General features: G+C 39.0%; 1 protein-coding gene across 5 annotated transcripts in view; it reads right to left on the reverse strand.

Moving 5' to 3' along the window:
- Positions 1 to 143: 143 nt before the first annotated feature.
- Positions 144 to 25,944, reverse strand: part of GPR176 (G protein-coupled receptor 176) — a 30,543-nt gene continuing 4,742 nt past the window's right edge. For 3 of the 5 annotated variants that reach the window (XM_058026131.1, XM_058026130.1, XM_058026133.1), the window contains 2 exons: positions 3,204 to 3,456; positions 144 to 2,248 (listed from right to left, as the gene is read on the reverse strand). In XM_058026131.1, the coding sequence (XP_057882114.1) occupies positions 1,141 to 2,248; positions 3,204 to 3,456 (1,361 nt within the window). In that variant the 3' untranslated portion in view covers positions 144 to 1,140. Of the gene's footprint in view, positions 2,249 to 3,203; positions 3,457 to 5,277; positions 5,343 to 25,944 lie in introns of all 5 variants that reach the window. The other 2 variants (XM_058026132.1, XM_058026135.1) reach the window with 2 other exon arrangements.

Genomic DNA, 25,944 nt, shown 5'->3' on the forward strand with positions numbered 1-25,944 from the left:
TCTGTATCTGTGCAGATAGAAGGAAAACTTCTCTACTTCTGGCAATATTGAGCAACAGCATTAATAAACCTTTGCCTTTTTAGGTCTGTTGCCAGCTTCTTCACCCAACAGTTCCGCTGTCACTGGAACACTCAGAATCCCTCTCTGTGTGAGAGACTCAGAAACTGAGACTGTCACACTCAGAGAAAGGCCACTAGTATTTCACACCCATTTCTTTCATTTGCTTGCTTTCCCATAAGAAAACAGCAGAGTGCACCATCAGCTAAGTTTATTTCAAGGTTTATCCCTTAGTTACTTAATACACACATTACACTTTAAGGACATTTGTATATGCCCTTTATCACAGGATTCTTAGCACATACATATTTGTTTATTGGAGTCAGAATTTGTCCTGCATGGTCTCCAATCCAGTTTTTACTTAAATCTACAAGAATATATGTGGGATCTTTATAAAAAGAGGTCTTTCTCAGGTTTAACATGCATGATGATTTGGATATTCTTGGCTTTGTGGATGTTTTAAGCCAAAAACCAGTGGCTAGGTTTTAAAATATTTTAGATGTTTGTCAGATGCTTGGTAACTAATTTGTGCAAAAAAATCCATCAAGTTTTAACACTGATCAAATAAATGTGCGTAACAGAAAACAAATGCACTTAATAGTCCATCCTACTTCATTCATGAAATGTGCAGAATCTTGCTGTGTCTATGTGTAGGAGAGTAGGACTTACCATGCTGCATGTCTTCTGCTCTCTACAGCCTTTCCTGTAAAGTTTCTTTGATGCCCAGTCCATTTTAATACAACAAAACATTTCCCAGAAAACCAACTGCTGCATTTCCATAATTAAGACATTAAAATAGTTCCCAAATTCATATGCACTTTTGAAAGTTAATAACAAGGTATCATTGTAGGGATTTCAGAGATCAAACTACAAATTTCCATATATATTTGATATATTATTTTGATTAAGTAGTTCATATTAATAAGGAACATGTATATATATGTTTTTCTTTTGTTGGTTCGTTTTAACTTATATTTGGCAAAAAAAATCAGGCTGTAACAAATTTCAACATAATAAAGATCCATGGGATCAAAAATGTAATAGAAAGTGACATTCCTCTGTCACTTAAAGCTCCTGCTCTTACTAAGAATCCACTTTGGGAAAAATACTGACTTTATTGTTTCTGCTGACTTTTCTTTCTGCTTTACACTTGGGCTGTTTTGTCTGGATTAGCTCTTCAGGGGTATTCCCCAAAGGAGGCAGGAGTCGCTTCTTATTGTTCCGGTTTTCTGAGAGCCACTGTGGAGGCAGCTCAAAGGGTCCAAAACCAAACTGCATGGAATATTTGTCATTTACTGCATCAGCTTCTGTGGGCACAGCTGGGGCCACCTGAGCTGCAGAGTCCGCAATCATCTGTGGTACAAACCTGTGAACCAAAGTCTGTCCGAGCTCCAAACTGGTGCTAGGAATTTCTTTCCTTTGAAAGTCACCAGAGCCAATGGATTTGGTCTCATTCTCCTCATCTTCCATCGGCTTGAAGATTTGCTGTTGCCCAATATGAAACATCTCCAGAAGCTGGCTTCCTGAATGGACACTGGGCTCCAGATTATCATCTGCAATACCACCCGAGCTGACAGTGTTTCTCCTGCTGAACCTCCGGTGCAGCTGCACTACTCTCCCCACTAAGCACTTCCGCACCGATCTGTTAACAGTTAAAAACAACAAAGGGTTGGCCAGCAAGGAGACCTTGGGCAGCCAGATAGCAGTGAGGAGCAAGAAGACTGAAATATCTGAAATGTTGAGTATGGTGCGGTAAATGACCAGAGTCACATAGGGGACGCTGCAGAGGATAAATATCATAACCATGGAAAGCAGCATGAGGTGGAGCTCGGCTTCTCGCTGGGAGGCGTATGGGATAGAAACTGTATTCTGAGGGGTCCTTAATGCAGCTATGATCACTTTTTTCTTCTGGCTGGCACTCAGCGCTCTGCGAATGAGAATCATAAAGAGAAATACCACAGCCACGGGCACAATCACAGTGGTGATATTATAGATGATGACATATATCAGGTGGCCAAGGGAGTAGCTCCAAGATTCAGAGCAAGTGGACATGGCATAAATATCAGACACATTGGTCACAGCAAATACTGGAATGCTGGCTACTATTGCATGGGCCCAGATATAGATAACCAGGTCTCGGGATTTTGCATCAGATATTTTTCTTTCCAGAGGATATAAAACAGAGTAGTATCTGTCAAACAAAAAAAAAATTATAATTATTTTTATGGCCATACTGCTTATGAGAAACCTCTCCATCACCTGAGCATAACGGTGGTCCAAATTCCTAACTGGATTGCCAACTGACTACCTGTTTATGAAAGGGAAAAGGAAAAAAAAAAAAACAACAAAACCACCCACCAAAAAATAAAATCCCAAAGGTCTGCCTTTACAGGTCTGTCTGTAGAAAAAAAACCAGACTATTTAAATGTCAAGATCACATTTTTGGTGGTGAAAATTTCTTTCAATACATCACTTTGGCTGATGCATATGAATATTATTTTGAAAATTTCAGAATTAACTCACTTGTAAACTAGAGTGTATGTTGCACACACTCAAAATTTCAAAAGACATTATGGAGGCATGTATCACATTCAAAGGCCAGACTCATAGTTTTAGAAGTTGCATTATAACAGATTTTTTCTGGATATTTGGAAAAAGCTGTTCACACAAATTACATGTTATTACATTACATGTATTAAAATGTAATTTGTGTACATGTTAATAAATTACATGCAATTACATCACATCTGTTGGAAGTACAATGATGTTTTGCTTTGCACAAGCTGTGGTTGGCAAGCCCTGAGCAAAAGCATTGCTGAATACTGAACATTCTGTGTGCATTTAAAAAAATAAAGTGCACCTCTGACATGCACTTCAAATTTCAGACATTGATTGTTTGCTTACAACTGGAGTACTGCTGTGGACTTTTAAGCTCACAGAGTTTTCATGACAGACCTAACTTTTCACACTTATCAATATAAGCAGTAGGAGTTTGTGCTTTTTGTGAGGCAGATCACAAGTTTTCAACTGATATGCTGTTGCAGTTGCAGCATTGGTTTGCATTACATATAGTTAATTACCTTTACCAAGACAAAGGGAGAAAGAAGAAAGAAAAACCCAGGATCATGGCAAATTTTCCCCATTACCTGTCAAGAGCGATGGCTGGAAAACTAAGGATGGTCACCGAGCAGAAGACCTTGTGCAGAAACTTGGCAATTCTGCAGAAGAGCATCGTATAGATCCACCAGCAGCAGTGTGGACTGGCACTAAGGGCAATGTCGAAAGGCACACAGACCAGGCTGGCACAGATCCCCGAGCAGGCCAAATTCCTGATGAAGCGGTTTGTTACCGATTTCAGCAGCGACGTTCTGCACGTGGACCACAGCACCATGACGTTACCTGTGAGTAGAGACAGGAGGCATAAAAAAAGGAAAACAGGCAAACAAACAACCAACCCCAGGCCCCAGTAATAATAATCTTAACAGATTTGAATTTTACCTAGTACTACAAATGGAAATCATTGTTTGGAGTTTGCAGGTATCGCTGATTTGGATCATGATGCTGCTCAAATTAGGAAGTCTGTAAGGGCTAGTGGCTTCATGAATCAGAAGGCTGAAAACATATTACACCCCAGCTATCCCCTCCCAGCTTCTGGTAATGAATGAATTAGGGGATTTCAGAGGCAAATGCCTATCTAAACCATATTTTTAGATACTTATGTTGATTCCTATATTCCTGAGTATTCAAATACAGAAACTGGCTAAAGTGTTCATATTTTAATAAATAAAAATAAAGAATTCTTTTTTAAAGATAAAATTTTACACTATTAAAAATTTACATATTACAAATTTACACTAAGTAAATACAGATACAATTAAAATATAAATATAAGTATGTATTTTTAATCTGTTTGTAAGTGGATTACAGCAGCTTGCTTTTCTTTTCATTGACCACTTCAATGGCAAGACAGGCCTGTGTAAAGCCACATCCAGAAGAAATCTACCTTCCCCCCACTGCCCCAAGACATTCTCTATGTACATAACAACAAAACAAATAGGACAAGCAGAACAGAAAAAAAAAAGACTTGCTGCACATAACTTCACAGAAGTACAGACAGAATGCAACCTGCTGATTCAGATATTCAAGCTCTACACATTTATTTCAAATAGGGTGGGCGGATAGCAGTGAAGCAGAAGTTCAGGGAAAAAAAAAAAAAACTTAGCCATGACAGTATTTTTCCCTTATTAATGCATTCCATCCAAATCTCAGAAAGAAATATCAGAGGATATACATAAGTTCTCCACAAATTTCCCTATGATTCTATCTCACATAGCAACAGCACAAGAGTAAATTAACTGATCTGTTCTTACAGCATGGGCCCCTTCTAATGTATGTCAAGATACCATAAAACTCAAAGGATTTTCTCTCTCCTTTAAAAATCTGTCCTTAGAAAGATCACAGAATCATAGAATAGTTTGGGTTGGAAGGGACCTGAAAGTTCATCTTGTTCCCATCCTCCTGCCATGGGCAGGGACAGCTTCCATTAGACCGGGTTGCTCAAAGTCCTGTTTAACCTGGCCTTGAACATATCCAGGGATGGGACATCCACAATGTCTGTGGGGAACCTGTTCCAGTACCTCACTACCCTCACAGTAAAGAATTTCTTGTTAGTATCTAATCTAAACCTGCCCTCTTTCAGCTTAAAGCCATTTCCCCATGTCCTATCACTACATGCCCTTGTGAAAAATCCCTTTCCAGCCAGCTCTCTTGCAGGCCCCTTGAAGCACTGGAAGGCTGCAGTGAGGTCTCCCTGGAGCCTTTTCTTCTCCAGGCTTAACAACCCAACTACTTTAGCCTGTCTAGATCAGGGGCTTCAGCCCTCTGCTCTGTGGAGGCAAGATCTCTGCTAGCACAGCTGAGTGAGTGGGGCACGCTCATGGAACACCATCATGTAACCTGGTCCCAGCTTTCCAGCCCTGACTTCACAGACATTCTTTTTCTCCTTTATTTTGTTTCTCCCAGAGTTCTACTGTGCAGTACCACTAGGTCAAAGCACAGCTACCAGCATACAAACACTGCTCGACAAGACAACTCCGTTTATTCTCTGCAGCCGGACAGCGGGCAGAGTTTAGCTTCCCACCTCCAGGCAAAGTTAAACTGTTCTTACTGCAGACCATATCAACAGCCACACTGTGGATACTCTGTATTGTTAACACTTACCAGTTCTTTTGAGTTGAAGTGTAATTGATTTATGTGGCAGATTTGTTAGCGTTTTTGTAGGTTACCTACAAATAGACATAATGAGAGAAAACAGCATCTTAAGCTGCTGACTGAGATATGAAAAAGCAGCTGCAGTTCACCAAAACTTCTCTCTGTTGACTTTACCATTCTTTGTCTTGATTTCTCCTCCAATCAACAAAAACTCCCAAGTTTTTACTTTACTTTACTTTTATGTGCCAAGTAGAGTATTCCAATGGCTGTCCATGTAAAATACCAGCAAGACCATATCCTGTTCACATGGCCAATGGGTACACCAAGTGGCAAGTTCCAAGAACTAGCAAAGAGTCTACTTCTGCTGCTATTCTTGATAAAATAGCCCTGTTTCAACTGAAGCATGCGATATGAACTTTAAAATCTACCTCACACGCCTCCTATTTCAGTCTGTGAATGTCATTTGGGATTCAATTTTCTATATGTTGTGTCATGTGTCTTATGCAAATTCCTTTTGATGCTGACAAAATATTGACAAAATACCTGATGTATTTTAAAGAAAGCAATCGTCACCTGCTTTTGGCAGGTGCTTTGGGCTTGACAATGTATTCCTCAGGCAGTATTCAATCATTTGTATTTAAAGCTTTCTAAGTTGCTAGGAGATAGTCAGTCAAACCACTTGCTTTCAAAAATATCTCCAACTCTCCAGCTATTAGAAAGTACTTCTAACAGTAATAATATATTTTTACAATGCCCTGGAGAGGGGAGAAAACAGGCTTTTTTGTGTATTTTTGTTTGTTTAAAATGAATTTAGATCTTTCATCTAGTTTCAATTGCTTTGATTGTATAACATTAATTCCCAAGCAAGTTTCACCTTCATTAGAATTAATATAAATGAAGAATGGAAAACTAAAAGAATTCAGAAATGTTTTCATTAATACTTCAGAAGCCTCAAGAGAACTACTAAGCTTCTCTTCAGGGTCCTGAAGAGGAGCTTCATGTAAGACTCCGTATTGAATTAGAGACTCAGCTGTTGAATTACTTCTGCAAATTATGTCAAATTGTCATTTATACATCAGAGAGTTACAAGGAAATGAAATTAGTTCTGTTCTGACTGATCCTAAATGGGAAAAATGAAGTGTAAAAAAGTATTGGTTCAAAGACAAGGAGGAACTCTTTAAGCAGATAAAATAAAATCAGAGCCTGAAAGGCAAAAAAGGATAAGCAGACAGAAGTGTCCACTGGGGACACTGGAAAAATAGTCAGGGAATATCCCTCAGGGAAACATTATTTTTTCATTTGCAACTATGATTTATCTATTAACCTGCTGTAATGAACAGATCAGCTTTAGTATAGACTGGTAGATCTTTGTGCTGATGCCTTCAAATCAAGTATTTCCCTCCATACATCCCAAAGCAGAAGAAGAATTACACCAAAAACTTTGCATGGCATGAAATATAAGAAGTTTGGAAAAAACTACAAACATTTCACATTTCATTGTTCCTCAGTTTTCCCCAGCAACTTCTTTCCATGGAGAGGGATAACACTGCTCCAGGCAACAAGGGAATTCAATAAAGAATTGTGCTCTGAATACCAATTGTGCTCTGAATCTTTCCACAATGTCTAGAGGCTCTTTTCCACTCTCCATGTATTAGTCATTCACTGATGAACCTGGGAAAAATTTATTCTCCTTAGGTTATGAGTGTACTGGTGTGTTGCACATCCTCAGAGTGGGCAAGGCTGTCATTTTCTACCATAGGTTAGTTTTAGAAGGGTTTCTGCTGGGTAACTGATCTAGAGCAACATAATCTTGGATCCAAGCTTCCCATGGGGTTTGTACTGGTTAGCTGAGAAGCATCCAAGAAAAATGGGAGTGATCAAACAACTGGAAAATGCAGCATCGTGCAATTTTCTATAAGTCAATACTGTCAGGAACATGAGATAAACAACGAGATCACATGTCACAAAGCATATCCCATATTGCCAGGTTCCACCACTAATGTAGAAAGATGAAGTGTTTTTAATTTAAAAAGGAAAAGCATATATTTGGTCTTCTCAGAGAGCGAGCCATGTCTACATAAAACCCTTACAACACCTGACATTATTTGACAACCTCCTCAGTACACAGACTGACTGAGCAGCACAGAAAAATCAAGCTTAGGATAGAATAGCTGAAGCTGGAAGGGGCCCAGTGAGGTTCACTGACTCCCTCAAGAGTACCTACAACTAAAGCCTCTGACTGAGAGCATCATGCAGAGACTCGCTGAACCCTGTCAGGGTTGGTGCTGTGACCACTCCTCTGGGGAGCCTGTTCCAGTGACCAGTCACCCTCTCAATGAAGAACCTCTTCCGAATGTCTCATCTGATTGATTCCAGCTTGATTCCATTTCCTCATGTTTCATTTCTGGTCACCAGAGAAAGGAGATCACCGCCTCCCCTTCTGCTGCCCGCCTTGAGGAAGGTGTGGGCTGAAATGGGGTCACCCCTCTGCCTTCTCCAAGCTCACCAAGTGTCCTCAGCTGCTCCCCCTAAGTAGCTCATCTGTGCCTTTGACCAATTGTCCAAGTTAAAACGAAACGTGAAATACTAAAGGTAATCACTGCCTGAGAAGCAGCTCTTTTCACATTAGAAACATGTTTAAAGCCTTCCAAGTCAGAGTTAATTTTATCCTGTTATTAGTTATCATAACTATCAACATTCAATAAATCTCCATGTACTACATACCAACTCTATTGTATGAGATTGAAAAGATGATGGTTTCCAGTCATTCCCTACTTCTTTTTTTTAATTGAGAAACATCATAGATAGGCAGCTACATTGTACATTAAATTGCACAGAAGTACACTGAGGAAGTAAATAGAGTGGCTCACTGCAGCATGCTGCCCCCAAGTCCTTCTAGCCTTTATTGTGGTCCAAGTTCACTGAATCTACAAACAGTAATATTTTCTGACCATGAAATGTTATCAGAGTACATTAGAATGATTCAGAGCAGCAAAAATTACTTTTGCTCCTCTTCCAATTTGTACTCCTTGAATTTCACTGCCAAATGCAGGCGTCAACAGCTGAGATAGTCCTGAAGTACTAGCTTTTAGCACTACTTCAAATAATGTGAAAGAGTCATAAAAATACCTTTAACAAGCAGAAGTACGATCACCATAGAAACCAGAGGCAGCTATTTGAAGAAATGCATTTGCCACACAGTCTAAAAAAATAAATAAATAAACACTGTTCTTTATCTACTAATTCATGGAACTCAATCCATTAGCTGGGTATAACATCCATCCTACATTTTTGTTAACTTTAATCAGCACACAACTGAATCAGAACACAGTCCACTCTCCAGCATAATCCTCCTCCTCCTCACAACCTGACACGCTCTGCTTGCTCACGTCCCTCCCGAGCAGGGTTCCAGGAACCCAGCCATCCTTCCTGGAAGAGAGCCACCCACACTCCCTGCATTGTCACGGCGAAGGAGCTGGCAGCCTTCCTTACGGAAAAACAAATCAGGAAGCCACAAAAAAAGGTTAGCAACTAGGCTTTAGCCATTAAAATCGTTCATTAAAAACTAACTGAAAAAGTCACAGTTTCTGTGAACATGATGAATGGGAGAAATTCTTGTGTTGAAACACCAGAGTGACTAAATTCCCAACTCTCCAATACTATTTATTATTGTTTTTCAAAGTATTTTGAGGAAGTATTTTGAGTATCTTGAGTTTTTCAAAGTATTTTGAGTATTTTATTTTTCACAGACCTTTCTCTGACAAACCACACTCCAACAAAATTGTTAATTGGAAACATTTTTGGCATTCATGATAGGTAGCTATTAAACACTCATCTTATTAATATGTATATTTACCTATTCATTTTCAGAAAGAATATGGATATATCAGGATACATTCTGGCTTGCACAGCTTGAAGAAAAGTGTAAATTTATCACAGAATTACAGAATGGTTGGGGCTGGAAGGGACCTAAGGGACCTCTGAAGATCATGTTGGCCAAACCCTGCTCAAGCATGGATAAATTCTTGCAATTCTTTAAAAGTCTTTATAAGTCTTTTTATGTTAGTTTGAGGAAGTGTAGCCATGAGACTGATGGAATAACTTTTATAGATTAAAGAAGACCATAAAACTAAAACAAAAAGTAAACCTCCTGAAACCAAATCCAACCTTTTGTAACATTTTTGCTACAAACTTCAAAAATTGGTGTTAAAATAATAATTGCAGTTCAGTTAAAAATGGTGGGAAAGTATTTAATTTGTCATTTTAGTATATTTCTTTCAATTTCAGTTTGTGCATATGTGCAACCAAATGTTTTATATCCAAAATGAAGCGTCTGCTGCAAATGAACTACCTTGGAACAAGGTTTGCTGTATGCCAAACCTTCTTTTCCCTTCATAAAACAGATGAACTCCCTAATTTTAAGATGTTTCTCACTCCTATTCTTAGAATTCTCATTCACACATACCTACTTTCATCCTAACTATTGATTCAGGCGTATAATTATGTAAGAGATTTATCCAGTCCAATGAACCACACAAAGCAGGAATTTGCCCAGCATGGGGCAGTTCCCTGCAGAGTGTTTCAGCATTGATTTAATATATATTGGAAGCCCTTTCATTTAAAGTCTGATACTTGTCTATGTGGTTTCTGTTCCTAGCAATGCATAGTTACCAGGTTTTATGGAAGGAGCTGGTTCACAGCAGCTTAGTCTCAGGACATGAACAAAGATTTCCTCGCAGGAACAGGTATGTCACTGGGTTTTGTTGCAGCACCACTTAGAATTATCCAAGGCCACAACCTGCCTACATAATCCATGGGCAGCTGCTGTTCTGACTTGCTCTGAAGGTAAAGCAAAAGTAGAAAACATATATGAGGAAATTTTAAATTGTACTTACAGCAAACATAACTTATATGATATGATTTTTGATGTCAAAATAACTATGTACATGTACCACTAATGTATTTCCATTGTGAATTTTTTCTTACTGTTGTCCTTAGTATTTGATGTTTATTGTCTGTAGGGAGATTCTAAAGTAACTGCATCCTGCTAATGGTCTTGTATTCCCACTTGTATTTCTTTCAGATATGCTTATTTGAAAGAAGGTAAAAAAGCATTGCACTGGTAATCTTCCAGTTCTTCATACCCCTTGCCACTTTTTCCTACCCCACCTTTTGTATTTGCTATCCCACTAAATTGAAAGAATTTCTAGACAGGAACAATCATTTTCTCCCTTTTGATAAACTATGGTCCTTCAACAGCCATCAAGACCATTTCAGCCCATCAAGAAAACAACCAAACCTCCAAAACTACTTATTTTGTAAAAGTACACTTGACTTGCCTGAATTCCTGGCCTCTATTTTAAAACCAATCTCCTCAAAGAATCTGAAACTCTTCAAGACCTTGGAAGAAAAAAAAGTTTAGAGAACATTGCATCTGCAACTTCAGAACCATGGATTGTTCCCATGTCAGGAAAATATGGCAGCAAAGTGTAGCTTTCAAACCTAAGCTAGGAAATTGAAAAACTGAAAAAAGAGTGTCCAGATGTACTGTCCTAACAATAACAGGAATATAAAGTCTTTTCAAAGTTAGCAACTTTTTAAATTACAGTGCCTAAGGGACCAGCCTTAGTACAAAAATGTAACCAAAGTTTTTAAACCAAGGATTTTACATGATGTCCACAAGATTTCCCCATGACATAGGGAGCAATTTTTTGACCAATTGTACAGAGAAAGGAAATGCAAGGAACAGATACAGAAGAGATAAATATATTGGATGCCCACATCATCAACATATGTGAAATCATTAGCAGAAGTCTGGGATCCTGAATCTCCTTTGCCAACAAAGGGTCATATCTAGTGAAACCCCTGGCCGGTTTACACAAGGCTTCATGCCTCAGAGAGCCAATCTGATGTTGCCAGTGAAACACCACAAGGCCTGGAATGCAAGTGAAGCCAGCAATCTTCCTGAATGGACAATCTGTCTGTTTTCAGCATCCTTGGCACAAGAGGAATAGCTATTGTCCCTTTGTTTTATAAAGTAATCAAAAAAGGGCTGGATTGAATCTGTATTGTCATGAGAGGACTGTGTCAAGCAGCAGGGTGATTTACTTGAGCAACCCTGACCACTGAATCTAACTGGAAATGGCAGCCTTGACACAGGAAACAAGCAAGTTTTAGGATTTGTTTTTAAATAACACTGCTAACTGCCTCTTTGTTATATATATATATTTGTTTTATATATATGATATATATATGAAATTTAAAATGAATGACACTTAACAGAGAGCAAAATTTTAAAAGCCTGTGGTAATTACTAGTAGCTGGAAGACAGACTTTATCTTTTTTTTTTTTTTTTTTAGAAAATTGAGGCTATCTTGCACTCTTGATTAAAAGAGTGTTACATTAGCACCAATTTTCATCCCCCATTACAGCTGAAATTAAAGAGTTTGTAGCTGAAAGATATCACACCAACAGCTATTTTACAGAGCAGAAACTATTTCTGGACCTACCCCACAGTCCTGTGACTTTTATGCTCTGTACACCCAATAAAGATCTGACATCATTCCTGCATTAGTTTGCTAGTGCTTCCCTTTCTCCAAGTGCCAGTTTAATAGAAACAAAAATTTATTTTTATGTAGTTTTGCCATGCAGCCATTCACCAGGTCACCAGCTGGGCATGTTTGCTTTTCATTTTTCAAACACAGATGTCTTCAGACAGGAATTACATATGCCTGATACATCCTGTGCAGTGGGATTAATTTACATTATATTTAGAAACAAGCTTTTTTCCCTCCCTGCCAGCTGACTGTAATGAATGGTTGTCTCCACTCCTCCCAGCCCTGTAAATGCACTGAAGTAATACTCAGAATAAGAAATTAGATCTGGGGACTCTGACACACATCTGAGAAACCAGGAGTTATAAAAAAAATCACTATGATCCTAAATCAATATATTATTAAAAAATCACATGGAAAAATATTCTGTTTAGTTATCAAAGTGTGGCATTTCTCTGAAGAAATATGAATGTATGGAACCAAATCAGATTTATCCCGTCTATCAAAGAGAAGTGCTCCCATGGAATAACTCTGGGCAGGCAAGGTGCTTCACTGTTAAGATGATGGTGGCATTTCTGGCCTGAAAGAATGCAAGTGGGGTTTGGTTTGATTTGGTTTGGTTTTTTCTTAAAATATATAGAGGCCTAAAGTATAATTTTATATTTTCTTGATCAAGCATTTCACCTACAGAATTAGTTGTTGACAGAGACTCTCCCCAGATTTCTTCTCCCTTATTTTTTTACACTCTTCCACAGAACTCAGCTATTGGACTTCTGTATTGTCCCCTCCTAATCTGCTTTCTTTTACTTTTTATAACTGAGTTCCCTTTTCTTAGCTCAAAATCCTCCCAGCCAGACACAGTTCACAGGCCCATTCTGTGTCAGACAGCACTGCTAAACCAGAATAACTCTGGCCTTACTGAAATGGGCCTCAGCTTTTCAATCTTCAAATGCCTTCACAGAAAACACTGAAAAAAATAGTACTCAACACTTCCATTCAATTAAAAAAAGACAGGAATACAGCTCATTAGGACTGATGACTCAGACTCCAGACCAGCATGCAAGTGCCCAGGATTGACTGTAGTAAATGGAGCCAGATTAAGAATACAAAAACTGGAGAAACATTGAAATTTTTCTTTACCTAAGGAATATGATTTTTTTTTAATTCTAGGTCTGGACACCGTGTAACAGCAAAATAGTTCTGATAGTAAGATAAGCTGTAAAACTGCCTAAAAGTCACCCCAAATACAAAATACACCCCTGATGTGTAGAAAGAGCTTTTAACTTTTCTTTAACCTTCCAATAATCCAGATGACTGCAATACTGGCCAAGAGAACATTTTATGCTTTAAATCTGCTTTTCTTCCCTAGTGTTAGAAATACAACTAGACATGCATATTTGAACTTCATAAATTGCTGGACACAGCAGAAGATTTTGTACCCTGAAAGCTACCCTAACATTGCCAGCACTTTGCTGTGTGTTACATTGCACTGGTGCAGCAGTGCATGACTTATCATGCACTGATAACACAAACTCCCTCATCAATCATCTGCATGCAGGATATAATTTTAAACTTGTGTTTTGCTGATAGATGCAGCTGAACAGAATCTCTTTGCTGGCAAATGGAATTTTTGGGCCTCTTAGCATATTAAAACCAAACTGATTTCCATATGAAAAAATTATAAAAAGCTGGAACAATATAACATAAATTTAGTTTCTAGCATTATTTTCTGAAACTAAAAAAATATTTCATTATCTTCATATATATATATATATATATATATATGCATGTATGACCTGATAAGGTAAATTATGTATTAATTAGCCATATGCATGTAAAAATGTAATGAACCTAAGACACATGCAGCATACAGCTAACCCTGTAAAGGACAGCAGCCTCCAGCAGAAATGAGAGGGAGGCTCCACATGTGCAGGTCCTACCTCTCCCACCAAAGAGGATACACAGCACACAGGCAGTGGCTTGACTGGGGCAAATCAGCAAGTGGGTGCATCAAACCACTTACAGCTTGCTGTGTTTTCCAACACACATACACAAATACATGCTCATTAGCAAAGCTTTCCATGGTTCTTGCATCTGTTCTCCGCAGCCATCTCAAAAACAACATTTCTTGTTGTAACACAGGCAGTAAATCCACAAATAACCAAGATATTAGTTGCTGTATGATCGACCTCTGTTTATTAAACATACAGCCCATTTACTGCTACAAACCAAGGCATGCATTACTTATATTTCATATTTTGTATTTTAAATTTCTCACATACTTTTTCCCTTTTGCTTTCCTACAAAAACCACCATGTCAAACTGGTTGGGAATGTTTAGATGACACATTTATATAATTGCTCCTCTCTTGGACTGAGTCACCCACTGTCAGCAGGTGAAAATGTTTAGTATCTCTCTATGCCACATGGAAACAAGCAAAAGTAAAAACAATTCAGCAATTTTTCTTGACTTCAGTAGACAAAGTAGCAACTAAACCATATTCCAAATAACTATAGTGATTTCAGCTTTCCCATTAAGGGCCTAAAATGTGTCCTTAACACACGAAAATTCTTCAAGTTGTACTGCCATTGCCCGGATGCAATATTTTCAGTAATAACTATATAATTAGTCTTGTTACCTTAAAAGCAAACATGGACATACTTTGTACCTTCAGGGTATGGAATATGAAGAGCAAGATAAGGATCCCATATTTCAATAGTCCCTCAAAAATCACTATGACAAATCCAAAAGATCTTCCAAGATAGCAGAGACAAAGAAAATGCTCTTGTTTATTTAACTACAAGGGTTTTGGCATACTTCAACTTTTGACCTTAATACAAGAAAGAGTAGTGGATCCTTTCCTGAGCCATTTAGGGATTTGTCTGTGGAGACCTGCAACAGAAATACCAAGATCAGTCTGAATGAAATGCAAACAGAACAAATAAGTGTGAAAGCATCAGCAGAAGCAATAAAGCAAGAATGCTTTATTAAAAGAATGTTAAAAGAATGTCATGTATGGATAAAACAAAGACACCTCTGCCAGCAATTCTTAGACCACAGTAACAATATTACATCTGATACAGGCAGTACAAACCAGTTCTGCTTTTTTTCTTGGTCTTGGTCAATTTAAGCTGTTGCACATGAAAGACTAAATTCTTCCTTATCAAAGTGGTTTTGCTAACTTTCAGATGAAGCCTTTCAGAAGCCATCAAAGATTTAGTTTTACATTATTTTTGATATGGACAACATTTCAGTTGTTTCACAGAAAGGTTGGAGTTGGAAGAGACCTCTGGAGATCATCCAGTCCAACCCCCTGGTAAGGCAGGTTCACCCAGAGCAGGTTGCAGAGGATCACATCCAGACAGGTTTACAACATCTCCAGAGAAGGAGACTCCACACTCTCTCATGGCAGGTTGTTCCAGCGTTCTGTCATCCTTGAAGTAAAGGAGTTTTGCCACATATTCAGATGGAATTTCCTGTGTTTTCAAGTTGTGCCCCTTCTCCTGTCACAGGGCACCACTAAAGAGAGTCTGTCCCCATCCTCTTGACATTTGCCCTTAAGACATTTATATGCATGGATATTTTCAAAACATACCCTCTTGATTCATTTGTGATGAAGGTTACTTGAATCTTTAGATCACTTTTATTTCACCATTTGTATCAACAGTGCCCACAAAAAGAACTTAATAAATACATTCACAAATACAAATGTAAAATCACTTCATAATAAAACAGCACAGTTGTATTATTTGGATTTGGAATGTGTTTGGGTTGTTTTATTAGAATAAATCACTAGGCATAAAGCTAGCACTGGAAATGAGCAAATCACATAAAAATATATGATAAATGAATTGAAAAATAAAGAAGTGGAATAGTTTAAAAAACCCCACCAAACAGTAGTGCATATGGTGAACAATGTCATGTAACTAAATTACTCTCAGCTTTTGTTAACAAACTCTCAGACTTGTTATCACTGAAGTTCCAAAATCAAACCATCACCATGCTTACGCTGAGAAAATATTATTAATGAATCTTCAATACAAATAAATGAATATGACTTGGTTTTCTCATGTTAATTCAATCTAGGACATTTTATTCAAAAAACTTATCAAGAAAAAGGTATTCCAGAAATTCTCCTTACCTAAGAGACATTGTAATAAACCATTATTGAAGTACCAATACAAGCATCAGTAATGCTTAATGAGGAGACACTCAAAGAACAGCACAATCCACTGTCAGAGGTTACCTCGACTTTTTCTGATTTTCCAGTGGGAGACAACACATTGTCAGTAACTGTTCAAAACAATTTGCTTCTAGATGTGTACTGGGGAACACCACATGAGAATCACTGTGTAAACTTCAAGGGTAGGTTTAATTCAAGCAAACAGAAGGCTTCACTGTGATAATAATTTAAGATTGCATAACTGTAATAATCTCTCATATTTTAAAAATTATATAAATACAACAGGAAAAATAGCTGCTTCTATATAATAAGAGAATAATATCTTACAAGATGCTTTCACTTTAGCAAACTAGCATATGGATTTCTTTCGGATTCTGTTGAAGCAATCACTTTTTTTCTTTTTTTAAGGTATTTATTACCATCAGATTGCAACACTCCAGTGCTTTCCTAGAAAAATATTCTGCACAGGAAACCATATGACAACCCTTTGCCCTGCCCTGCTCTGTACACAGAAGCCTGTGAATGCTCCATATCCGTGATCCACTTGGCTCTCTGTGCTAATACTGTAGGAGTGACACAAACTGGAAAGCTGCTTTAAAAGCTTTAATGTATGAGAAGTGCATTCAGAAGCAACCTGGTTCACGCCTCACTGGTCCAACAGCAATCAATCAAAAACTACTGGCATTTTAAGGACAGGAAAGTTAATTTACTGCTTCAAGCTTTGTTGGCAAAACATGCTAATAGGGATGGAACTGAAAACTACGATGGCTATATAAATTTTTCAGAAAGCATCTATTGTATGCATCAATCAAAAAAAAAGTTTTGAACTATTAATGTTTGAGTTGTATATACATTACTGGCTTTAAATTCCTGATTAATAGCCTATTTATAATAGTCTTAATCTGACAGTACAGAGTGGTTAGACTAAAGAGTGTATCCATTATTTCACATTTAATTCACAGCATGTCTGAGGGCTTAGATTTTTTTGTTTGTGGGTTTGGTTTGGTTTTTTGTTTGCTTTGGTTTGTTTTAAGAAAAGTAGCTCTTCCAGATGAAACACATGGCTAGTGATTTCTGCTCCAGGGGGCATTACAATATGATGGCAGTCATTTAGCTTTATTTTTTGCAATGTTTTGAAATACACAGACCATAGATGTACCTGCCTGGCTACAGAAAGCTCCCTTATAGGCATCAGTACAAGCCACTACTCTCTCAAGGCTAATGCGACTTGATAGTGATATTCTGAAAAGAAAATGGAAATTAAAAGTAAATTTTATATTGCCATACAGTAAGAGAATTGGGGAATGAACCAATGGACTATTTTCATTTTTTGGAAATGAGGAGATTTAATTGGGAAGCATTTTTATATATTCTGTTTTTGCCATCCCACTGATCCGAGGCTGCCTGATTTATGAAGTAGTAGTGAAATATTTCATAACTAGCTTCCCTTTGCTGAGATGATAGTGTATCTGTAGGAAATACCAGAAGATTTACATTATAAATTTACGTTTATCTTAGAAAAGATAAAACCATAACAAAATGCAAAACCGAGACCTGAAGCCACTTTTGATCTGTGCAGCAAGCACTGCAGTGAATTTGGCTGTCCCAATACTTACTTAGAGGAACATGATCATAAAGCTACACCTTACTGCCCCCTCAAACACGCCAAGCCTGTGACAAGTCCTGAGAGGAAGGCAGGACTTGCAGGTCATGTCTGACTCTCCCTGCCATGGACAACAGAATGGAGAGAAGATGGGCAGTTTTCCTCTACCCTTCCACCAGGTTAATAAATCAAAGTAATGCAACCCATACAAGAAGGAGGCTGGGGTTTTTCTTTGGAATACAAAAGGGGGGAGGAAGGGAGAGAGGAAGAGACTTCCCTCCTGTGTGCATCCCACACATGGCAAGGCCAGGCTCTGCTGGAATATTAACAGAGTGTGAGCCTCCCAGAGACACAAAGTCAGAAACTGCTCTGGATTATCCTGATCACCATTTCTAATTCTCTCTGCAACAAAGGACCTAAGCCGAGCTTTTAGCAGATGCTTCTTGTGTCACCAGCTCACTCCTTACATCACCCCAGTGTGATCAGCACTGACAGACCCCAGCGTTCCTCTCCACAGCCTGACAGAGCAATCAGAAGCCGTTGTCTGGTTAAATTACATTTCTTTCAAATATCACATTTAGATGAATGACGTACATTGATACTTCAATTACCAGATTTCCATTGCTCTGAAAAAATATAAAAACTGTCATCCAGTGCAACTGGCACTGAAATTATTTCCCTCCTCTATTCTAACTTATGTTAACTGATTTTTTTTACCATGTCGACATTGCTGAGAAACAGTACAATTGTGAAAAAGAAATGTGCAGCTCTGCCTCTTTGTCCACATATATAGGGTAATTTTAGGGTAATTTTTTTTATTTCTAAGCATTCTTTATGACATTTAAAAACATGAAGATTCTCAAAGACCATTTTCATGCTGTATTTGTTGGCTACCAAAGATATTAGTGTTTTGTTTTTTTTTCTCTAAATCCACTTTTTTTCAAATGCTTTAAAGCACTGGAGCATATTTCCACTCTACCTCTAGTCTACACAGCTGGGACAGAGCAGCTCTGGAGCAGTCACTGCTCCAGACATGGCACTGAGCTTCCTGGCACCTGCTTTCCTTTGTGCAAGGAAAACCCAAGCATACTCCCTGAGAAATAGCTAACACACTACTAGTCTGAGACTGCTATTTCATGCTGCTGTCGCAGCAGTTACCATGCCAAAACCAACAAATCTAAAAAAAAAAAATCTCTGACTGCACTCAGAAGGTTTAGCACCAAAACAGTAAAAAGGCTACAGGAAAAAGGAGATGTAAAAAAACTCTTTGGTCTGCCTGCTTCTTTTCCACAGACCAAGGTAATTTTGTGCAACTCACCTTCATATCTAAAGTCAGATTTCAGTCTTTATTCCAGTTCTTTACAGGTTTTGCAACATAGTTTAAAAAAGTACAGAATTATGTTTTTTATTGCATGCTTCTGTGATGATTTCAGTTTATAATCAATCTTAGGGAACCCCTAAGCAGCAGCAAATTGTTTAAAAGACTTTCCATATCATGGCAGAATTATTCCACAAAGTGATAGTGTCTGATTAATCAGGATAACTAAAAGCACTCAACAACCAGCAGGGATTTTCTAATTAAGACTCTTCCAGTGTAGGGAATCATTTTTCAAATAAAAATTTATTATAAAATAAGTTGACTGAAACATGATAGAAATGTGTAGGAGGGAGAGGGGGAATGTGGGTGTGGGGAGGGGGGGTTTTCTAAAATCAGAAGTATATGAATATTTTCTTTCTAGAACTTCCAAAGGTACAACCTGGCCACTGTCTACAATGAGAGACCACAAACAGGAGGAGTATTGAGATAAGATCACAGTATTCCCTAAGAAGCCATGTTACCTTTGGAAGTCACTCATGGCCCAGAGGAGGATTCTGTGGGTGGGTATCCCAGGCCCAATACTCAGCAGATGGAGACCGTCCATCTGTATGGCTTCTCAGCCAAAACTCACTCATCATTTTGAACAATTTCAGCTGTATGAATCTCTACGCACATCACAACCATTGCTCCTTCTGCTACCTTCACATACTCTGGCTTCTTTTACTCTTTCCTTTGCCCTCTGGACTTTAGAATCTCTTTTCTTCTACTGACTGTGTTTTTAAAAAAAAATTTAAAAAAGGATGTCTTTGCTGTCCTATTACAAAGGCTTGTTACAGTCAGAGAAATTTTAGTGTGGTGGCAATTTATTCTTTTTTTCAAATTAAAGTGCAGACATAGAATACTGAATACTTAATAGAATACTTAACCAAATCTTACATGAACACTAGAGAACTGCAGTGGATGAAAATAAGGATAACAGATAACAATTTTTATAAGTGGAGTAAAAGAACATTCTGTAATAGACTATTGAGTTCTGCAGCTTTTTCTGCAAGTATAATAATAATTCTGCTGACCTGTACATGATGTTCCTTTCAATGCCCTCATTTTCCATTAATGCATCAATGTTTGTGTGGACTAGGCAAAATAAGCCTCTGTCTTTTAAAATATGGGCTCAAAAAAAGCTATGGACATGTCAGAGTTTGGCCCTGTCCTGCTTCCTTTGGTGGCTATGTGCTCTGGGTAAGCGGGGGTTTGGTGAGGCTACTCAGAGCATTTGCCAAGCAACTACATCTTCATTTACTGCTAAGCCCCTTACACAGGCACCACCCTAGAGTACTGCAGGGGGACAGCAATCTTAGTCACTGAAGCAAAAGACAAGCTAAATTAATAAAATCTTTAAAAACTAACATGTTAAATTCAATGTGCCAGCCAAATTCCAAAAAGAAACCATGTTATTGGCCAGAGCACAATATATGTGATTACCTGCTCAGGGGCAGAGAAGTCCCTAATTCAGACTGATACAATCCAAAGGGGTTGTAGCTAATGCTCCTCTGAAAAAGAAATGTGAGATAAACAGCCTAATATCACAAATGGAAAAGGCAAATCAGGCAACTCTTTTTCTTCTAGATACTCCTAAAAAATTACAGCTATTAAATTGAAAAAAAAAAAAAAACCAAAATACCCTACCTCAGTGGTTTCCACTTGTTCCAACTAATTCAGGCAATAGCAGAAGAAAATATATTTTAGCCCATTTTATGACTGACTTTTTTGTTTGTTCTATGATATCAAAGAAATTATCTAGTTGCACCATACAAAATATAGGTACAACAAAAGTAAGGTGTGCTGGGGTCTGGAAACATGCCAAGTGACACAAGGTTTGTGGACAAAGATACAAGAGGCTACACAAGAAGCAAGATCACTTTGCATTTTATCAGTCTTCTGGAAGAAATTGATGAGTCTTTGTATGGAATTGCTTTGACAGACAAGAAAATAAGTCAAAGGTGGTAGAAAAAAGCAGGCTAAAAATAGTCTCTGTTTCTCAAACAACTAGAGGCTTTTTTCCCCATCCCAAGAGAACTGGCAGAACAGAAGGAAGGGCTGTATTTCCTAGGATCCAGACTATTTGTAATGGAAAGGAATGTCAATTACAGCACAGAATATCCTAACTAATAAACCATTTTGAAAGGCAGCAGTCCACAGCGATCCCCAGCAATCGCCAATGACAGCAAGACCATGAGCAGAGAATAAGACAATCAGAGCTGTCCCTGCCATCACCATTCCAGCTTCACTGCTGTTTTTGTTACCACTACAATGCCATTGGCATTGTCTGGCTAAACTCACGCCTTACCATGAGAGGTTACACAATTTCCTATTCAGCCAGCCTTTCAGTCCAGGAGATTTTCCTTATTGCAATGTTTCCGTGGAAGCTGGCTGACTACAAGGCACCAGCTCTTCTCCCTGCTTCCAGCAGCTAAATCTAATTTAAAGATGCTAAAAATAAAAAAGGCTTACATGTAACAGTACTGTTCAGAAAACAAGAGGCGGTATTTCCTGCAGGGAGAGCATTTAATCAGCAGTGAGATGAACAAAGGTACAATACAATAATTGTTTCACTAGTATTTCTGCCATTTGCAAACTTTCTAGCAGTACCTACCCCACTGTCAAAACATTTTGAGAAGTCTTTCCTCATTGGATATTGAGACAGCAAGTATAGGAAACATAACATGGAGAAATCCCAAGTCTTTGGGCATCCAATTTAGCTATTGCCCCAGCTATTGACCTCCCATACTGGACACCCAAGACTATTTAGAGTCATTTACAAATTCTGTGATGGGATCAAAAACAAGTACAACAGGAAAATAAAACATTAATTTGGTAATATGGAAAATTTCCCTTAAATATATACAGGATGTATGTAAAATCCTTTTTTTTCTCTGCAAAGTACTTCACATTGATATTCCCACTAGTATACATCTCCTGTATGATCTCAGAGTCTCATCTTAACCAAATATCAAAAAGAAGTGTCTTGTAGCCTATATTAGGAAATATTCACCTCCATGAAGGAGCAGGGAGACAGCAAGTGTGGGAACCTCAAAATCCTACTCAGAGAAAGGATCTCCCATCCCAAAACCTCCCCAGAAAACGAGACTATAAGCCAAAGCTGATAACATGGATTTTATTTAACAATGTACGTGAGGTAGAAAGAAATAGAAAACAGAGAGGGAGCAGTGGAGAAATCAAGTAGAAAATAGTCACCACCTGTGGATCCAGTGATATTCTGTTGGTCCTTCTTCACCCTGGGCTTCTTAGTGGTGGGGGTACCAAGGTCATTCAAAACATTGTGCTATTTATACATCCTAGCAAACAAAGGAATTAATTTGACTACACAGCCCTCTTATTCTGTTGGCTAAATTATTTCCTCACCTCTAAGGCTAATAAGTGCCTTAGAGGTGCTTATTCTTTCTCTTCTTTTGAGCTGGTGGGCTGTGAGTTGGTGGTTGCAATGTGCTCCTGCCAGAATTATCTTTTAGGGAGTCTGAGCTGATTTCAGCACAGTTGCTGAGTTGGCTGTCCTTGAGGCTTGTAAATCCAACATTATTTGTGCCCATTACCAGTGATAGATTCTTCTCCCCAAGCTTTTCTAACACGTCCCTTGGTCTGAGATAACACCTGGACAATAGCATCCCCTTTATCTTATCTCAAGTTCCCACTGTGGTGACTTATCTTACAGTCCAAGCTCCAGGTATCCAGCCATGGTGGTTTGGATAGGAAAAAGTGCGTGAGATCAGAGGGAAAGTGAGATAAAAGGCATCTATAAACTGGCATTTAGTTCATACACTGGTCTGGCCACACCCTGCACCTGATCAGCACAGTCTGTCCCACCTTGTCATTAAACTCCACTGCCAACTCTTCTCATGGGTGAGGGGCTCTCTCCTCCATGGAGCTGTGAGCAAACAGGAATCCAAGTGCAGTAACTGGGGCAAGACCATGGGACATCAGGGCTGATGCATCAAGATGGCAATGCCTGGAGAGACAGAGAGTGAGCATTTGTGTGGGTGTGTGTCAGTGTGTGATCACGACTGAGCACCAAGCAGACCAGCCAGCAAGAAGGAGATGCTCAGGAAGCCAGTGCTGGTGAGGCCACAGGTGTGATCCAGGTAACCAGAGGGGACAGCAGAGGACCAGGAGCTCCAAACCAGCTCCTGGAGAAAGCCATCTACATCTGTGTGTCTGTCTGGGAGGCAACTGGGAGGCAAGAGGATCCCAGGCCAGCTACTGGGCAGACTGGAAGTCCAGGACCAGCTGCTACAGAGTGATCCATATTGGCTTATATGTCCATATACTTATATATTTTATACTAATGGGCTTTCATCCTTCCCCAGAGAGGGGAAGAGGATGAGGCCACTGATACACCTTGTTTCTGCCCGAATGCTGCATTTTCTTTCTGTGTCAGTCTGTGTGTCTGCTCATGGGTAATAGGTGTAGATGTATTGTTGGCACGTGTGCCTCTTGGGAATGTGTGCTCAGCCTTGCTGTTGCTCATTCTGAGGAAATGGAGCTGTAGCAGGAACACCTCTACTGGCCTACAGGATTCTGCAGCACAGCCAGCACCTTTTGTGGAGATGTATACCATTTCCTAGATCTTGAACAATGTTCTTCAGCAGCAAACGTACTTTTTCCAACACCACAGAAAAAAGAAATTAAAGATGAACAGAATAGGAAAAAAAAACCCTCATTTAAGAGCTCGTGACACCTCCCTAATAGCAACCCACTAAATGAAATCTGTAACAGAACTAACACTATTTAAAATCCTTGCTAAGTGCATGGGTTCATTCATGCCTGAAACACTAACTTACTGCCCATGACATCAATACAAAATCTCGGATCTAGATTTTCACTGAAGTTCTAAACAATCAAGTGATACACACCAGCAGGTGTTTCAGCAACTGTAACTCACAATAAAAAGCAAATCATGACATCCAGTCACTTAGTTAAAGAGCTGTGGTTCATAGCTCTCATTAAAGTGTTCACAGGGGAGTACAGACAGTAAAATGACTGGTGAGAATCAGTTTCTCTCTAAACAGCAGCAGTCTGACTCTTCCTCACGCGGGGAGGCAGAGGGGCAGGCACTGATCTCTTCTCTGTGACCACCAGCAACAGGATCTGAGAGAACGGCCTGAAGCTGTCAGGGAAGGTGCAGATTGGATATCAGGAAAAGCTTCTTCATCCAGTGGGTGGCTGGGTACTGGAACAGACTCCCCAGGGAAGTGGACACAGCAGCAGAGCTCAAGAAGCATTTGGAAAATACTCTCAGGCACATGGTATAATTCTTGTGGCTGTCATGTGTAGGACCAGGAGTCAGACTCAATGATCCTTGTGGGTCCCTTCCAACTCAAGATATTCTGTGATTCTAGGATAAATGGGATCAATGGCTATCTACAAGGCACCAGTTTAACATCCTTGACACACATGATCTTTAGAGACATTGGTTAAGCCCCCCAATACATGTCTGAGGAAGCCTTCATCACACAGTACCCCCAGAGTATCAGGCATATGCATTTCAGGCATAAAGCACTGCATCTCATGGTTCCAGGCCGGGTAAAGGGCTGTTTTCCCACAGCCTCTCCAAAAGGCAGCAGCAGCAGCGCTCCCTGAAGGGCCCAGCCGAAGCCAGACAGGCCAAAGCCTCTGCAAAGCTCAGGGAGGAGAGAGGTCTCCATGGCAACAGGGGCCCAGCAATCTCACAACCTTCATCCTTCTTCATCCTTTCCTCAAACTCAATTTTTCTTCCAAAGAGAATTGCTTGGCAGTTCAGCTGAACACACACAAAAAACAAAAGCATAACATCTCTTCCAGGTTGACTTTACCAAGGTGCATCCTGGACTGGACTTAACTGAGGCTCAGAACCACCCATACAAAACTGCAGGGGAAAATTATTACTACAATGTTATGGTACTGCAAGATGGTAATACTATCAGTTAGTAGTACATGCAACCACAACTCATAGCATCATTTGCCTGATGATTCCTTTTAGACTTGATTTTCAGTCACTTTTTGTTTTGCCAAACTTTATTTCAGCTAATCAGGAACTAAATTAATCTATGCAAAGTCCCTGGTTTAGAAGATTTCATCTAGGACACTTCTTATAAGTGTGATACCAGTGAAACAAAATATCACAATTCCCATCCACAAACCTTTTTGTTTCTTACCATCAGGTAACTCTACCCTTTTTTGTGGACATAGCTATAAATTTTGGCTGGAGCTCTTGCAGACATGATCCTCATTCTTTAAAAATTCTCTCAGTCTAGCCTTGAGTCATAGATCTGCAGTATTTTTTACTCCATTCTTTACAGAAGATGCCTATGGCAAGCTTTACTGGTAGCTATTCAAAAATAGATATTCTATTCCTTACGCTAACATACATTTGCCTTTACGAACATCAGGCAAATGTTTGTAAACATTAGGTAAATGTTTCTTACCTAGGCTGTCTTACTTCAGGTTTGTACCCCATAAGGGACCTATCCCTTTAAAAATTAGTTGCTGCAATACTGTTTTACATCTCTCTGCACAGATACCAAGACAAGGAGAAGATCAGTTTCAGGGGCAGAGGGAGGCTGGGAAATCCTCATGAAAAGGGGCAAGCCTGTCCTACAGGACACTGGGAAGGCAGCAGAGGTTCACTTTGCACACCTCTTTCAAAGCACATAATTTTCCTTCAAAACATGGCTGGAAACCAGGAGGTAACCAATCTAACCCATGACTTTCCAAAAATACTATAACCACTGAAATAGAGTTGAAACTTTAGCAGAGCATCCTCAGCCTTTCCAGTTAAATTTCCTTCTGTACAGGACAGATTTAGGAAGCTGAAAGAGCAAGTAACATAGAGCCTAATTCCCCAAACCTCAAATAAGGCACTGATCTAAAATGTCTGGGAAAGCTTCCTGGATTTGGGATTATGTGGGATACAGCTAGTAAAAAATGCATAGAAAGTAAGATGCATATTCAATCTGGGGAGTAG

Source organism: Melospiza georgiana, chromosome 6 (assembly GCF_028018845.1).
Source record: "Melospiza georgiana isolate bMelGeo1 chromosome 6, bMelGeo1.pri, whole genome shotgun sequence".
Lineage (NCBI taxonomy): Eukaryota > Metazoa > Chordata > Aves > Passeriformes > Passerellidae > Melospiza > Melospiza georgiana.